This window comes from Capricornis sumatraensis, chromosome 2 (genome assembly GCF_032405125.1).
Source record: "Capricornis sumatraensis isolate serow.1 chromosome 2, serow.2, whole genome shotgun sequence".
NCBI lineage: Eukaryota > Metazoa > Chordata > Mammalia > Artiodactyla > Bovidae > Capricornis > Capricornis sumatraensis.
The window spans coordinates 159,383,509-159,401,218 of record NC_091070.1 but is presented as its reverse complement, the minus strand read 5'-3'; the positions used below and the strand labels follow the sequence as shown (position 1 = coordinate 159,401,218).

The 17,710-nt window shown below is 38.7% G+C and overlaps 1 protein-coding gene and 1 pseudogene across 1 annotated transcript in view; one reads left to right on the top strand and one right to left on the bottom strand.

The window, feature by feature from the left end:
- Nucleotides 1-17,710, top strand: part of DNAI3 (dynein axonemal intermediate chain 3) — a 76,594-nt gene that overhangs the window by 33,275 nt on the left and 25,609 nt on the right. Inside the window, exons 12-15 of the mRNA XM_068965393.1 lie at nucleotides 1,680-1,808; nucleotides 4,554-4,627; nucleotides 7,336-7,483; nucleotides 8,776-8,863. Of these exons, the coding sequence (XP_068821494.1) occupies nucleotides 1,680-1,808; nucleotides 4,554-4,627; nucleotides 7,336-7,483; nucleotides 8,776-8,863 (439 nt within the window). The remainder of the gene's footprint in view (nucleotides 1-1,679; nucleotides 1,809-4,553; nucleotides 4,628-7,335; nucleotides 7,484-8,775; nucleotides 8,864-17,710) is intronic.
- Nucleotides 16,682-17,625, bottom strand: LOC138073569 (heterogeneous nuclear ribonucleoprotein A1-like; annotated as a pseudogene).

Here is a 17,710-nt window from a genome sequence, read left to right as displayed (position 1 = left end):
GGTTGCCATTTCCTTCTCCAACATGGATGTGAGAGTTGAACTATAAAGAAAACTGAGCACCAAAGAATTGATGCTTTTGAACTGTGGTGTTGAAGAAGACTCTTGAGAGTCCCTTGGACTGCAAGGAGATCCAACCAGTCCATCCTAAATTAAATCAGTCCTGAGTATTCATTGGAAGGACTGATGCTGAAGCTGAAACTCTAATACTTTGGCCACCTGACGCGAAGAACTGACTCATTGGAGAAGACCCTAATGTTGGGAAAGATTGAATGTGGGAGGAGAAGGGGACGACAGAGGATGAGATGGTTGGATGGCATCACTGACTCAATGGACATGAGTTTGAATAAGCTCCAGAAGCTGGTGATGGACAAGGAAGCCTGGTATGCTGCAATTGATGGGTTGTAAAGAGTCAGACATGACTGAGCAACTGAACTGAACTGAGGCCCTTGATTAAAAAAAACACCACAAACAGAGTGTACTGTCTATCCCAGGAGTTCTTTTTTGTGGTCACTGTTGTTAAATAAAGGAGCCAAGGGATTCTCTAAAGTGATGCAGTTGAAAAAGCACTGGAGAGAAACTCCACGTATCCAGGCTCTAGATCAAAGTTTCATGAGTTTGGGTATGTTCCCCTACCCCCGAATACCCCCAAGCATTGATTTTCTTGCATATAAAATGAGTTACAATCCTTCTTGGTAACAATATGCTCTGACTTGTGAAGCCATGGATTCTGCCAAGAGGTCTGGGAAGAGATGCCTCAGCTCCCAGCTCAGTACTCACCTACCATTTGTACATTCCCATCCCCAGTCCTTCAACCTGAGCGTCACGGATCTCCAACCAAGAAACCATGGATGTTGTCTTCTGTGCACTTAAAAAAAATACTCCTTCAAAAATGGGATCTCATTGGTTCTTTTGGGTATGGGTCATTCATTCTTGTAAAAAGTTTAGAGGTAAAATCTTAGACTAAACTGAAGTGGAAAGAAGCAAATCTAATTAGGGGCTTCCCAGGTGGGGCAGTGGTAAAGAACCCACCTGCCAATGCAGGAGATGGCAGAGATGATCCCTGGGTTGGAAAAATCCCCTGGTGTAGGAAATTGCAACCCACTACAGTATTCTTGTGTGTGTGTACATGTATACTTTAAAACAAATATTTATTATGCTCATGGATTCAGTGGGGAGGCTTTTAGAATGGGCTTAATGGGTTGGCTTGTTTCTGTTCCACTCTCTTTGGTGCCTCATCTGGGGAGACTGGTGTCTTGAAGAAGGGGGCTGCTTGATAACTTGGGGTGGGATCATCCGAAGGCATCTTCGCTCACATACTTGAGGGGTGATGCTGGCTTTTGACCCAGGCTTCCCCAGGCTGTTGACGGGTACAGGTGCACCACATGGTGGCTCCTGGTGGTGTCTTCACATGACTACTTCAGGCTTTCTTCTAGAACATCACAGAGAATCACTTCCACTGCCTGTTCCAGTATTATTACTTGTAAAAGCTCCCTGGGAACTGAAGCGGAAAGAAGATAATCTAATTACCTAACTATATAATACATAGAAATACTAATTTATGTTTTTCTTTGAACTGGTATTTCTTCAGATTATTGATTTTAATTGGAATGATACATTAATATGAGTTCCTTCATCAGCTCTCTGAAATCAGCACATAACTTTCTTGTAACATTTTACAGCCTATGTTTCTCCTTGAACCAGAGAATAATAAAGAAGCAATGTATATCAGACACTGTGCAGTCTCCTCAATAGAAAGTGGACATAGGAAAGTAATTACAGATATACATTGGCTGCCTGATACATTTGAGGTGAGTCTTGATGGCTTCATACTTTTCTCCTGCTGACTTGTAGGTTTTTGGAAAATTTTATTCAAAGAGGATGTTTCAAGTCAACAATTTATCTGCATTTAAATTGTGGATTACCAGGAACTAAACATCACACACTGTCACTGTTGACAAACCAAGATCTGATTTGGGGATGAGAAGAAGGCCAGGGTTTCAACTTCCATGTTTTATAAACCACTAAAAAATGTAGGTAGTGTCAACACTAATATAATACAATAATGGAGAAAATGGAGGTTGTAAAAATAGAAACAAATATTTTACACCTTCGCGAATTTAAATTTTATGATTTCAGCTGTTTAGAGCAGGCAACTCTGAAGATCTGTGACACGTGATAATGTGTCATTTTGCAAGGTGGTCTTGAATTGAGTGCACCGTGAGGCTGATAGGTGAAAACTCTCGACACTTGCGCTGTGAGTGAGTCTGGCTGACTGCCCAGCATTTGTGCTGCAGTTTCACTTTGTAGTTCTGTGCTTTACCTGCAAAGGCTGGTGTTTGTGAACCTGAAAACAAATAAACCTCCCAAATGTTTCCCTCAAGGAACTAGGGGTCTATTATGTATTTTGAAAAATTAAAAGATAAGAATATTGAAGAATATTCTAAAAACTTAGAGTTTTGAAGGTAGAAGGCAATGGCACCCCACTCCAGTACTCTTGCCGGGAAAATCCCATGGATGGAGGAGCCTGGTAGGCTGCAGTCCATGGGGTCGCAAAGAGTCGGACACGACTGAGCAACTTCACTTTCACTTTTCACTTTCATGCATTGGAGAAGGAAATGGCAACCCACTTCAGTGTTTTGCCTGGAGAATCCCAGGGATGGGGGAGCCTGGTGGGCTGCCGTCTATGGGGTCGCACAGAGTCGGACACGACTGAAGTGGCTTAGCAGCAGCAGCAGAGTTATGAACGGTGATTAGCCCTTCAGGGTATTCAAGTGGATTTTGCAAAAATACAATTACTTTTCAAAGTTCTAATGGGCCAAAATAAATACAATGAATCAGAATATCATAAGCCTGGATTCTATAGTTTTCTAAGCTAAATTATATTGAAAGAAATTTAAAATATGCACATGTAATTTTTTTAATTAAAAAATTAAGAGCAAGTAGCAAAATGAAGAAAAACATTTGCCCCAAATATGGTAAATACAAATTTCCAGTAAATAAGCCAAAGACATATACTGAAAAACAATTCGCAGATAAACAGGAAAATCATTCAGAGTTTCTAATAATCAAAGAAATTAATCATAAAGCAACAATAATGTATTCTTTTGGACCTATTTAATTCTTAAATGAGACTTTCAAGCATTACCTTGTGTTAGAAAAGATGAAATGGTGAAATCAATAAACTCTAACATTACTGGTTTCAATATAAAGGTTTTAGAATAAAATTAGCCAATGTGGTTCTTAAATCATTCACATTTTCAAAGTTTTTGACAATTAATACAAAATTGGGGGAATTTATATGAATAATACAATTTATACAAAGAAATCCAATTTATATCCTAAGATACACAGTCACATATGTATCTTGACAAATCATGTCAAAGTATATCCATGAAAAAGATTGGAAAAGGATATAAGGTAGAATTATATTTGATTTTAAAAACTTCTATTTCCCAAACTTTCATAATATGATTATATTTTGTTTTTTTTTTTCAATCATTAATGCATAAAGCGTCAGAGTAAGTGAAAGTCTGGAGTCTTGAGGTTCCTACAAGAGGGAAGCCTTATTAGAGGGAAAGGAAACATGGGTTCCTGCTTGTTTATCAATCTCAGTGGAAGGTGACAGCTGTAACCGAACCTGACTGGGCTCAGGCCACACAGCAGAGTCAGCCAGGTTTCCAGGGTCCTCGCTCCTGTGACGCCAGCAGGCCCTACCACTGCAGCACCTGCATTCTTCTCCCACCCCTACTTTTACTGTTTATTTGCTGCCGGAACCCTCCACCTTTGCCGTGTTGCCCATCAGTTCTATCGGGTAGATAGGGTATTGGGAAAAGTCATTTTTTCCTGTTGATTTGAGAGTAGCGCTGTCATAGGTTGCCACAAAAAATCTTTAACCTCCTTTGAGAGCTGGCTGGTTGGAAACGTGGACCGTCAGGACTCTAAGCCACTAACCCTCCTTGGACTCCTCTGTGTGCTAGCAGAGTTGTGCCACTACTTACTGAAAGAATGCAGGTGCCCAGCATTCACTGCATGCTGTCTCTAATTTAACACCAAGCCTCTTAGCTATTGATCTTACCTGCTTAACAATCTCATAGAAGCATCTATGTTCAGCTCCATAATTAACAGTGAAAAACAGAATGCATTTCTGCTTTTCTATTACATTCTGCATTTCTAATACATTTCTATTACATTTCTAATAATAATAGTAATGAAGTTATGGCATATCATCTGTATATTAAAAACCAGAATGGTTTATGACTACATAGGTAAGTTTTCAAATTGCAGTAACTGAAAAATCTTAGGATGGAAATTTATATTCATACTAACTAAAACTAATTTTAAAATGTAAAAATGTTTCTGTGAAAAAGGACTGGAAAAGATGTATGTCAGAATTATACTTGATTTCAAAACCTTCCAGTTCCCAAATTCTGTGTTTGTATTATGTTCTTTTAAAAAATGTTAAAGAAGAAAAAATTTTAACATAAAAAGCTTTGAGAAAAAAGTCATCACTGTTCTAGGTACACAGAACTTATTTCTAGCATTTTTAAAAATAGATTAACAGATTGGGAAACGTCTTTGAAAATCGAAGTGGAATATCCTGTCAACTTGTCACTTGTTCGGCAGACTGGTATGTCTTATTTTAATCATTACCTATTTGTTTTCAAACAATATCTTTATCTGATGCTTATTAGATTGTTGTGCTCTTCTGTTCCTTAAATAATCTTTGTTGCAGCAATTAAGCCTAATTAACTCAAGGACAGAATTTTACATTGTTGCTGGTTTTAAAAAAATCTTCTTATGGATACGAATATATTGTAAAAAGAAGAAAGAACTAGATTTCCTGATTGGCAATATTGTATAAACATTATCCATAATTATTCTGGTTCTTCACAGTCACATATTTGAAATTTTGCAATGTTTGTTTATATTCAATTTTATCTTACAATTATGAAGATGACAACATTTAATTGGGAAAGTTTCTTTTAGAAGGTGAAAGAGTCTTGCATTTTTTATTGAACATTTATTACAAGTGTTTTTATAAATAATTCAGTAACTATGTTGAAAATATTTATTTTTAAAACTTATATCCTTCAATTTATGGAACTGGAAATTCATAGTGAAGTAGGACATATGAATGGGAATAGTATTATCTACATCCAGATACTAGCAAAACTTTACAATTCCAAATAGAAATCACAACACCTTAAGCTTTAGGCACTGATTGCAGCAGAAGCAGCTATGGAATGGCAGATGAAGGCATAAATAATTGAATTAATTAACCCTGTGGTCATGTATTGGGTACAGTTCTGTGATTACAAGCAACAGAAATTGGCTATAGTTACCTTAAGTGAACAAACTTAATTTATTGGAAGTTTATGCCAATGCTGTAATACATGCTTTAGCAGGTTAACTCTTTTTATATTGTCAATAACCCTGAAAAAATACTTAATGGATCAAGGAAATGAGGCTTTGAAGGCAAATACATCATCTATCTATAGCTCACTATGTATATAGTGAATAGCCAGAATGAATGGCCAGCCTCTTCCATCAGAAGGGATTGGTTCCAACAACTGTATAACTGTTCAAGATTCAGAGAAGAGGTAAACCCAGAAATAAACCCATACATATGTGGTCAACTGATTTTCAACAAGGGTACCAAGGCAATTTAGTGGAGGAAAATAGTGTTTCAACAAATGGTGCTAGGAGAAATGGGTATTCACCTGCAAAAGAATTACCTCACACTCTATATAAAAGTTAATTGATTCATGTTAATGTATGGCGAAACCAATACAATATTGTAAAGTAATTAGCCTCCAATTAAAATAAATTTATATTAAAAAATTAATTGAAAATGAAATAAAGAGCTAAATGTAAGAGTTAAAACTAAACAGCTCTTAGAAAAAAACATGGACACACATAAATATAAGTGTTTATGACCTTGGATTAGGTAATGATTTCCTAGATATTACACCAACAAAGGAAATGCAAATCAGAATCACTTTTGATTAGATGCCACTTCACACAGACTAGATAGCCAAAATAAAAAAGACCAAAAAAATAGTGAGTGTTGTTGACAATGTAGAGAAATTGGGATCTTCAAGACAAAAGAAATAATACATCTGGTAAGCATGTAGAGAAATTGGAATTCTCAAAAATGATTCAGTTGCTTTGGAAAACAATCTTAACAGCTTCTCAAAAGATTAAACTTAGGTGCTACCATGTAAACCAGCAATTCAAGTCCCCAGTATATATCCAAGACAGATGAAAACCCACACCCACACAGAACTTATCAACAAATGTTCATAGCAGGATTATTCATAATAGCAAAAAGGGAAGTAACCCAGTTTTATTTATTCATTCATCAGTGCATCAAATGATGAAGGGGTAAATAAAGTATAGTATAGTCCACACAATGGAATATTATTTGACAATAAAAAGGAATGATGTACTGATATATACTACAACATGAATGACCTTCAAAAACATGCTAAGTGAAAGAAGCCAGTCACAAAAGACCACATACTGTATGATTCCATTTATATGAAATGTCCAAAATAGACAAATTTGTAGAGACACTAAGGAGATTAGTGGCTGCTCAGGGCTAGTGGGAGGGACTGAAGGACTTGGGGAATGACTGGTAATCTGTACACAAATTCTTGGGGGAGAGGTGATATAAAATCTTCTAAAATTGATTTCGGTAATGGTTTGCACAGTTCAATGAGTATATTAAAAACCACTTAATTCTGTACTTTAAGTGAAAGAAAGTGAAGTGAAAGTATTAGTCACTCAGTTGTGTCCAACTCCTTGCGACCCCATGGACTATAGCCCACCAGGTTCCTCTGTCCATGGAATTCTCCAGATAAGAATACTGGAGTTGGTTGCCATCCCTTTCTCCAGGGGATCTTCCCCACCCAGGGATCAAACCCACATCTCTTGCATTGTAGGCAGATTCTTTACCACTGAGCCATCAGGGAAGCACTTTAAGTGTACTTTAAGTGGGTGAATTTTGCAGCATATGAGTTATATTTCAATAAAGTTGTGAAGTTTTTTCAAAAAAGATTGCATCACGAAAAAGATCATCAGTTGCCAAATTCAATTGCCATGTATGATAATATTAGTCTCAATACTAGCAAAATCATTAAATAATCCTATAAACTTTATAATTCTCTAAAATATGAAATGTAAAATAGTCCCATTTCATTGAAATCTTAATTTTGGAGATATCAAATATAGCCATAATCACAATGTTAATGTATAGCAGCAAGAATGGTAGTCTTGAGGTTATACCTCTTCTTTGTACTTAGTTAAAAAATAAACTGTAAACTTTTTTTTAAGCACAATATGCTTTTGGGATATCAGACCACAGAAAGCCTTAACCCCTCAACCACAGGCAGAGAAAAAGAAAGAAGAAAGTATTGAAATTCCTTTTGATATACCATCTACTTTTTTGCATCTAGATCTCAGCTGGAAACCTCTCTCAAAGGTAAGTTAGCATGGGATTTAGTCCATTTTATTTGCTTATATACACTATATGGTTTAAAAGTAGAGCCCCTCAGATTAACACAGGGCATTACAACTCATGTATTCATTCAACCAATACATTCTTTCATTGAGAGGTATTATGTCTGCCTAGGTCAAGACAGAAATCACAGTTACCATGAACTCAAGATGGATATTTGTTCATGTATAAGCAAGCAGCAACTTACCAATGTTTTTTTTTTTTAACAATTATTCATTATTACTTAAAAATTAGTAAGCGCTTAGGTTAGCCCAGAAAAGCTAATTTTATCAGTCTTAATGCCAAAATTCTACATGTTTTACCCATCAATAGTAGAATTGTATCACAATACTTATGACCAAATAAAACTGAAGGTAGCTGAAAGAAGAATTATTTGTAGTTGTCTTCAATGGCAGAGCTTAAAGAAAAGTAATTTTAATTTAAGAAAAGTATGGCTGTGAATGAGATGCATGTGAGAAGTATGAAGAAACTTCTGACATCGATGGCTCTCTTTCTTTGAAATGTCTAATTCTATTTCCAAATTTAATATTTTTATTTTCCTTTGATTTACAAGTATCACTAAAATTACATTATCATGCATTTGTTCCCTGTGGAAGAGAGAGCAAGAGGGGTGAGAATATTCATGAAGTAACTAGGATTAGAAATGTTCTGGGCAGGATTTATAAAGCTGTACATAGTTTTAAAAGGAACAAGTAAAGAAAGTTCACCTGAGACTAGTTGTATAGCATGCGGACAAAAATTCTAACGGAGAAAAATGGGGAGGGAGCCATGAGGGGAAAACGTTGTGTGTGACGGTTTCCCATTCTGGAGCAGACCCGGGCCACTGGCGGAATTCAAGGGCTTGTATGTCCCTGAAGGGACTTGACAGCTCCAGGGAGGTGCAAGGTCCCTGCACAACTGTTCAGAGCTTTCTTTAGCTGAAAGATTTAGGGAACAGGGAAACAGGCCATTATTTTACATTAAAACTAACAAGAAGACATTATGAAACAGAAGACAAAACAGTTTGAGAAATTTAACAACATATACAACTTTGGGATTTGGAAATGAGCCCCCCTCAGTAGCCCAGTTTTAGAAACTGTGGTTTAGGTGCTTTCTGTGGGGAAAAGCAACCAAAATCTGAGCAAGAATGGAGAAGGGAGGAAGAGAGGGAAGTAGGGACATAGCCATGTGGGGACAGAGGGAAAGGCAAGAATAAATCAGCCATGGACAGTTTAAGGAAATATGGTAATAATCATTCCTATATGTTCTCTCAAAAGATAAGGCTGTCTAAAGGTGAAACAACTTTAGACCACTGCCCAACCAAGTTAAGCCTGAGTGAAGACAATCTCCTTTTCAAAGCACAAGGTAACTGCCTTTGCTTATTAAAAGGGCATTTAATAAGATTCCAGAGTTAGTAGTTTCTTATGTCTAAGGTGACTACTTGCTGGGATAGTCTAATTTGTGAAAAAAATACAGAAAAGCAAATCCTGCAGTATGGAATTTTACAATGGCTGTGATAGCGACAGCATGCACATTAAAACTTCCTGTATACACCAAAAGACTTGCTAGAACTCAGTTACGTTCAGTTTCATAGTTATTGAGCACATTCATATATTTTTGAAAGCTCATTATACTAAAAAATTTAATGAAGATCACTTAATGAATATGTATGTGCTCAAAGAATAATTCCACAGAATGGAATGCATCTCAAGTCTAGCAAACTAAATTATGGAGTACTCAGAAACAAACCACCATTCTCAATCAGAATAGAAAAAATTAGTGTTTATATAGCACCATAATAAAACAGTAGAGAAAGAACAATTGATTTTTAAAGATATCGCAACCTGTATACCCTTTTGGAAGTAATTGAAGGGTGTGCTTATAAGCTGTCAAAACAAAGGTGTGGATTAATATCCTACCTGGAGAGCAACACATAATGAAAGTATACTGGAATCACTAGCATCTGAAGTATTTTCCAAACATTTGCCTTATCAAAAGGATTTACATTTATAAATTGTTCATTGTTAAGTAATAAGACACATAAGACAAACATATAACTAATATCAAGCTTGAGCAAAATTCACCTTGAAGGTGTATTTTTCATAGAAACAACCCAATATCTCATGCTGAAAAGAAAAAAAATGGAATCAGAATTTTAGAGACATTTTCAAAGCAATATTAACACATTGCATGTGTTTTATGTATTCGGGCCTCCTTCATTCCAGAGGGTAAGTAAGGAGAGCTGCCTCCTCCAACTTCTCCTCTTTGTATTCCATTATTGGTTTCCATATATTGAATTCCAGCCATGGGTCAGGTACTGTGCTAATATTGCACATGCTTTTATTAATTTAACATATTTATGAAGTGTTTATTTTATGCTAGGCCCTGGGAGTGCAATGGTGAGTAAAATAGACACTAGTAATCAGAACAGTCCTACAAGCCAGGAGTTATCATTATCAACGTAAAATTAAGGAAACCAAGACTGTAACTTGTAAAAAGTTATCAATGTCCTAGTCTTATTTTTTTAACCTAATGAAAAAAGATGATCATCAGGGTATTAGTGCTTTTATCCAGTTTATAGTAAGGGTACAATTATGGCCTTTAAAGTGTGGGGTTTTTTCCTTTTAACCACTTTGTTGAGGTATAGTCAACATACAATAAAATGCACATGTTAAAATATTCAATCTGATATATTCTGACATTAAAAACCCGTGAAACCCTCATTGTAATCAAGATAACGGGCTTATCCATCACTTCAAAAAGTTAACTCCTGTAGGGACTCTCTTTGCAATCCAGGACCTCTCCTACCTCCACTCCCAAGCCACCACTGATCCACTTTATGTCACTAAGAGTTTGCCTTTTCTAGAGTTTTATGTAAATCACACAGTTATACTTTTTGGGTCTGTCTGCTTTCAATCAGCTCATTATTTGGGGATTCATCCATGCTGTTGTGCGTATCAGTAGTTTATTCCTTTTTATTCCAGAGTAGTATTTCATTGCATGGATATACCACAGATGTTTATTCATTCCACTGTTGATGGGCATTTGGGTTGTTTTCAGCTAGGACATAAATAAAGCTTCTGTGAATGTTCATATGCAAGTCTTTGTATGGACATAGGCTTTCATTTGTCTTGGGTAAATATCTAGGAATGGACTGATTAGATCATATGGCAGATGTATGTTTAACTTTTAAACAAACCACCAGTGTTTTCCAAAGTGTCTGTACCCTTTTACATTTCCCCCTGGCAGTATATGAGAGTTTCCTGTGCTCCTGCATCCTCACAAACAGTTGGTGTGATTGGTCCTTTTAATTTAATCATTCTGAAATGTGGTGTGTGCCTGTGTGCTCTGCCACTCAGTTCTGTCCAACTCCTTGCAACCCCATGGACTGTAGCCCACTAGGCTCCTCTGCCCATGGAATTTTCCAGGCAAGAATACTAAAATATGTTATTGATATCTTATTTGCCTTTATCTAATGGCTAAAGATGTTGACCATATTTTCATGTATTTGTTTGCCACCTGTATATCTTCTTTGGTGAAGTGTCCAAAACTTTTGTCAGTTTTTCAGTTGTATTGTTTGATTTCTTATTATTGAGCCTTATGAGTTCCTAATATAATCTGCATACTAGTCCTTTATCAAATATATGATTTGCAAATATTTTCTCTCAGCCTGTGATTTATACTCTAATAAATCATTGTGTTATTCTCCTAACATTTCCTTTGAAAAGCAGAAGTTTTTAACTTTAAGAAAGCTAATTTATGCTCCTTCTTGACCCAAAGCAGAGGTCTTTCTAAAGTGTGCTTTTTAAAATGCATTATGAGATATGACTACTTATTTTTTAAGAAAACAGGTGAATTGTAACTTTAACATTCCTCAAATGAGTATAATTTCTATTGATCCTTCATTTCTTTACATTGGACTCTTAGCGCATCTCTTTCTGAAGATTGCCTAAATATGTTACCGTCTCAGAAGACAGAAACCTTTTTTTCCTTAGAGAACGTCATATTTCATTTTAGTATAGGCACAGCTAACAATAGGGAATGGGCACATAAAGCTCAATGTGGTAAGAGCATTATTTAGAAATGCTGTCATCCTTTAACTTTTAAAGGGTAATTTTCTCATTGTTATTATCTTCATATCTATGTCTATTCAAAACATTTATTACATTCCTACAAAGTGCCGGTGTCTGAGGATATATCTGTGCATAGACAAGCCCCTGCTTTCAAGGAGCTTACATTCTGGTGGGACACACACTAAAATAAACGACAAATACATACCCGCATCTGCTTAAGGAAGGGCCTATGTAAAGTAAACCTGAAGCACGCCCCGAATGCCATCAAACAGGAGCTTCATCAAAGGAATGTTCTCTTTCCAGACAAAATCGTGTTGTTGAGAACTTTTTGGTTTAGTCACGAAGTTGTGTCTGACTCATGATCCCATGAACTGTAGCCCACCAGGCTCTTCTATCCATGGGATTTTCCAGGCAAGAATACTGGAGTGGGTTGCCATTTCCTTTCCCAGGGGATCTTCCTGACCGAGGGATCAAACCCATGTCTCCTGCATTGTAGGCAGACTCCTTACCAACTGAACCACCAGGGAAGCCCAAAGTCAGTCATGTTTGACTCTCAGACACCATAGTTAGATCTCCAACTCCTGATAGCTGACCAGCAACAGGAGGCAGAAGATGGGCATAGTAATGCCTTTAGAGATAAGAGGCATGTGTTAGAAAGATCCAGGGGATCACCAAGTTAAGTCTTTCATGTGAGCCCCTGGATCTTTCTAACATATACTTCTTATGGCCCTGGGAGATTTCTTAGAAAAAGGCATATTTGACTAAATCAGCTCAGAAAGGAGATATGGACATATGTTTTTAATTCTCACCTGAGACTATAGTTGGCCATGTCCTCTTACCTGTATTAAGCTGATATGTCAACAGCACCACAAATCAGAAAAAGACTTAACTTTCACCTGGTGATCCCCTGGATCTTTCTAACATATGCCTGTTATCTCAAGGCATGACCATGTCCTGCCTCCTGTCACCGGTCACCTTTCAGGAGTTGGAGATCTACCTATGGAATTTTGAGATCTTTCTTGCACACACTGGATCTATCCACCTACTCTGGCCAGATTTGGACCTGTTGACTAGAACACACTCATAGGCTTCTGTATCACATTCTGCTTGTTATGATGGGTTCACTGACTAGGAATCACAGGTTCATGCTGTTCTACCATCATTTTCCTGAGTACGCCTTCAGTTTGTGTCTGGTACTCTATTGCCATCTAGTGGCCACAGGCCTGCCATGCTGCTGCTGCTAAGTCGCTTCAGTCGTGTCCGACTCTGTGCGACCCCATAGAGGGCAGCCCACCGGGCTCCTCCGGCCCTGGCATTCTCCACGCAAGAGTACTGGAGTGGGGTGCCATTGCCTGCCATGTCAGAGCCATAAGTCAGTGATCTTCTAAATAGTAACTTTTCGGTAGGATTTTTTAATTTTTGCAATCAGTCTGAATCTCCTTTCTTAAAAAAGAATTCTTTCTATATTTCTTCAAACTTCTCTTGCTGTTCTGAACGGGGATTCTTTTTTAAAATTATAATTTTGAATTTATATTAAGTATAAGACAATGCTGATTTCAAACCGACTAACTTGCCTAAATCTTTTAGTTTATCTAGAGATTCTCTTGAGTTTTCTTTGAAAGCAACTGTGAATCCTATTCACTTTGTCCTTTCTATCCATTTCTTTCATGGTAAGTTTTTTCTACTGTTCTTTTAACAAACAGTGACCTTCAGAAAGGTATTTTTAGGAACCGATTTTATGAGCCCAATTGTCGTATCTCCTCTTATCAAGAAAAGCACTAAAGTCCTTCATGGTGATGACGATTCCTCATGATACCAAAAGCTTCACGGGACTAGTAGAAACCTTCTGGAAAAATGTGTGCTTAATTGAATATATCCCCTTTTCACCAAAATCACATATATACTGACCTTTCCCCCCTGTGTCTTTGGAGTAATTTTTCAGAGCTTTATGAGGTGCTGTCTTTATATTCTTGTAAGCAATAGGATGTGGATTTTGGAGGCTGGGTTTAAATTCAAAAGCCACAATTTATTATTTGAACAGATCTGTCTGTGCCTTTTTCCCCACCATGTGTTTGAAAGGAGAGAGATGAAACTAAGGGGAGTAAATAATAGCAGTAACTACCTCCTAGAGTGTTATGAAGATAAAATGAGCTAATGCATGTAAGCTGTAAGAACTGCCTATCATCAACTCACAATCAGCATTAGCTACCATCTGTGAGACCTTGGGCAAGCTACTTAATCTCTCTGACCCTCAGTTTACTCACCCTTGAAGGAGGATTAACACTTCAACACCTTGGGAATTATTGTGAGAATGGAATGATATGGTTTAGTGCACACAGCTTAGTGCCTGGTATGTAGTCAGCACTCAGTAAATGTTAGCAACTATTAGCAGCTGCTGATGGAAAATTCATGACCGAAAACTCAGCAGTGGCCACAGGACTGGAAAAGGTCAGTTTTCATTCCAATTCCAAAGAAAGGAAATGCAAAAGAATGCTCAAACTACTGCACAATTGCACTCATCTCACATGCTAGTAAAGTAATGCTCAAAATTCTCCAAGCCAGGCTTCAGCAATACGTGAACCGTGAACTCCATAATGTTCAAGCTGGTTTTAGAAAAGGCAGAGGAACCAGAGATCAAATTGCCAGCATCCTCTGGATCATGGAAAAAGCAAGAGAGTTCCAGAAAAACATCTATTTCTGCTTTATTGACTATGCCAAAGCCTTTGACTGTGTGGATCACAAGAAACTGTGGAAAATTCTGAAAGAGATGGGAATACCAGACCACCTGACCTGCCTCTTGAGAAATCTGTGTGCAGGTCAAGAAGCAACAGTTAGAACTGGACATGGAACAACAGACTGTTTCCAAATAGGAAAAGGAGTGCATCAAGGCTGTATATTGTCACCCTGCTTATTTAACTTCTATGCAGAGTACATCATGAGAAACACTGGACTGGAAGAAACACAAGCTGGAATCAAGATTGCAGGAAGAAATATCAGTAACCTCAGATATGCAGATGACACCACCCTTATGGCAGAAAGTGAAGAGGAGCTAAAAAGCCTCTTGATGAAAGTGAAAGAGGAGAACGAAAAAGTTGGTTTAAAGCTCAACATTCAGAAAACGAAGATCATGGCATCCGGTCCCATCATTTCATGGGAAATAGATGGGGAAACAGTGGAAACAGTGTCAGACTTTATTTTTGGCGGCTCCAAAATCACAGCAGATGGTGACTGCAGCCATGAAATTAAAAGACGCTTACTCCTTGGAAGAAAAGTTATGACCAACCTAGATAGTATATTCAAAAGCAGAGACATTACTTTGCCGACTAAGGTCTGTCTAGTCAAGGCTATGGTTTTTCCTGTGGTCATGCATGGATGTGAGAGTTGGACTGTGAAGAAGGCTGAGCGCCGAAGAATTGATGCTTTTGAACTGTGTTGTTGGAGAAGACTCTTGAGAGTCCCTTGGACTGCAAGGAGATCCAACCAGTCCATTCTGAAAGAGATCAGCCCTGGGATTTCTTTGGAAGGAATAATGCTAAAGCTGAAACTCCAGTACTTTGGCTACCTCATGTGAAGAGTTGACTCATTGGAAAAGACTCTGATGCTGGGAGGTATTGGGGGTAGGAGGAGAAGGGGACGACAGGATGAGATGGCTGGGTGGCATCACTGACTCGATGGACGTGAGTCTGAGTGAACTCTGGGAGATGGTGATGAACAGGGAGGCCTGGCGTGCTGTGATTCATGGGGTCGCAAAGAGTCAGACACGACTGAGTGACTGAACTGAACTGAACTGTGGATGATGTTGAATTCAATACATATCCAAGTTATTCCAGGCAAGTCTGAATAAATGCAGCTGATGATAACATTTTTCTCAGGCCTCATCCTCTTTGACCAGCAAATTAAATGCTATTGACTAAGCCCATCTTCTTGGAGCTCCCACCTTGGATTCTGAGATTTTCCTGGTCCCTCTTTAGTTTCCCTCCTCTGATCTTTTTCCTGGCTGCATTTCACCTTGCTGCCCTCTCATCAGGAATGTACTTCAGCTGTGTGTTTTCCCTGTTGCACACTCTCCCTTTGATAACATAGTGTGCTCTCCCACCTGTGCTGAGAATCCTTAAATCTTGTCTCTCACTGTCTCTTTGCACTGAATCCACTCTACCCATACAACATCAGTGCATCTAGAATAGAACTCATAACATGAGTTACCCCTGCCTCTCTCCTCAGGCCCCCGTGCCCAGTCTCTCACAGAGGATAACTAAATCTGTGTCCACAATGCCTTTTCCTTTTCGCACATTTTCCTTTTCCTTTGCATTATCAGCAGTGACCCTTGGATGAGGCACTTCGTTCCCCTTGTTAGACCAGGGGAGCACTCCCTCAGGAAACATTTTTTTTTGAGGGTATTAAATCTTTTATTGATTACACATGATAATGGATGATACACAAGCTTCATTCCCATCTAAAACTTCATCTGGTACCATAATTCAATGTAGATATATTGCATAGGATGTGCCAACAATCATTAATAATAAAAAAAAAAAAAACTCCATGACTTTGCATGGGTGACCCTTTAAATGGTCACCCATTTAAACTCCAGGTCACAACACAGTAACTGTCAGTTCAACTACACCAAGGTTCTGAAGACAACAGCTTCTCCACCAAAGCAGGTTGTAAATAAATTTCAAATGGAACCTGGCATCACCCTGAAGGAATTCTAACTTCACACAGTAGTTTACCAAAATGGCTTCAGAGTAGACTAACTTTACACAGCACATTAAAAAAAAAAAGATTTAATTCAGTATCATGATCAGTCTATTACATTTAGCAATCAACAGCATGGGTACAAGAACAAAATCTACATTAAAACCCTTTGTTGGAATGGTTTATACTTTCCACAGAACAGAAACTAAAATAACGTGTTATACAATTAGTCACAAGTACAGTCCTTGAGTTTTTTGCCCATACACATGAGTGTTGTCTAAAACGTGTCTTCTTTGTAGCAGCTAGGCCCTGCCACCACTGTGCTTGGCTGAGTTCACAAATCTGTTGTAACCTGTAGCTGCCCTGTCACTTCTCTGGCTCTCCTCTCCTGCTAAGCTTTGTTTCCTGGCAGTAATTAAAACCTTCTGCCACTGCCATAGCTCCTGCCACTGCTGAAACCACCACAGCCACCTTCATTTTATGGTTTGGCAAAGTATTGACCTCCACCACCATAGGGGCCAGAAGTTCTCCCTCCAAAGTTTCCTCCTTTCATGGGTCCAAAATTTGAAGATTGATTGTTGTAACTGCCAAAATCATTGTAGCTTCCTCCACCTCCAAAACTGCTTCCGTCATTACCAAATCCATTATATCCATCCCCACTGCCACCATATCTGCCACCACCACAGCTGCCACCAAAGCCACCTCGACCGCTGACGTTTCCCCCACGACCAAAGTTGTCGCTCCCATCCAAACCACCTCCACGACCGCCACTGAAGTCTTCAGAACCACTTCGACCTCTCTGGCTGGCTGAAGCAGTAGCCATCGCTTGCTCAGACAGGGCCTTTCTCACTTCACAGCCGTGGCCGTTCGCAGTGCGGTGTTTCTGAGTGACAGTCTTGCCTACAGAGTCACGGTCATCAAAGAGCACGACAGCACAGCCTCTCTTTTTGCCACTGCCTCGGTCAGTCGTGATTTCAGTCACGTCAGTTTCCCATACTGCTCAAAATAATCTCTCAGGTGATGCTCTTCAGCGTCTTTAATGCCACCAACAAAAACCTCTTTCACAGGTAAGTGGGCACCAGGTCTTTGAAAATGCTCTCTCGAGACGGCCCTCTTGGGTTCCACAACTCTTCCGTCCGCCTTGTGCGGCCTTCCTTTCGCCTCCTCCAAGGCGTGTGTGACAAACCCGAAGCCTCTGGGGCGCTTGGCGTTTGGATCGCTCATTACCACACAGTCTGTGAGAGCTCCCCATTGCTCAAAACGGCTCCTCAGACCCTCATCAGTTGTTTCAAAGCTCAGTCCTCTGATGAAGAGCTCCCGCAGCTGTTCAGGCTCTTTGGGAGACTCTGACTCAGACATGGAAGCAGTGGAGGCGGGATGGGGGAGCTTCAGCGATGCTTTCTCGGCGGCGTACACAGGCAGAAAGGAGTAACCTAATGAACAT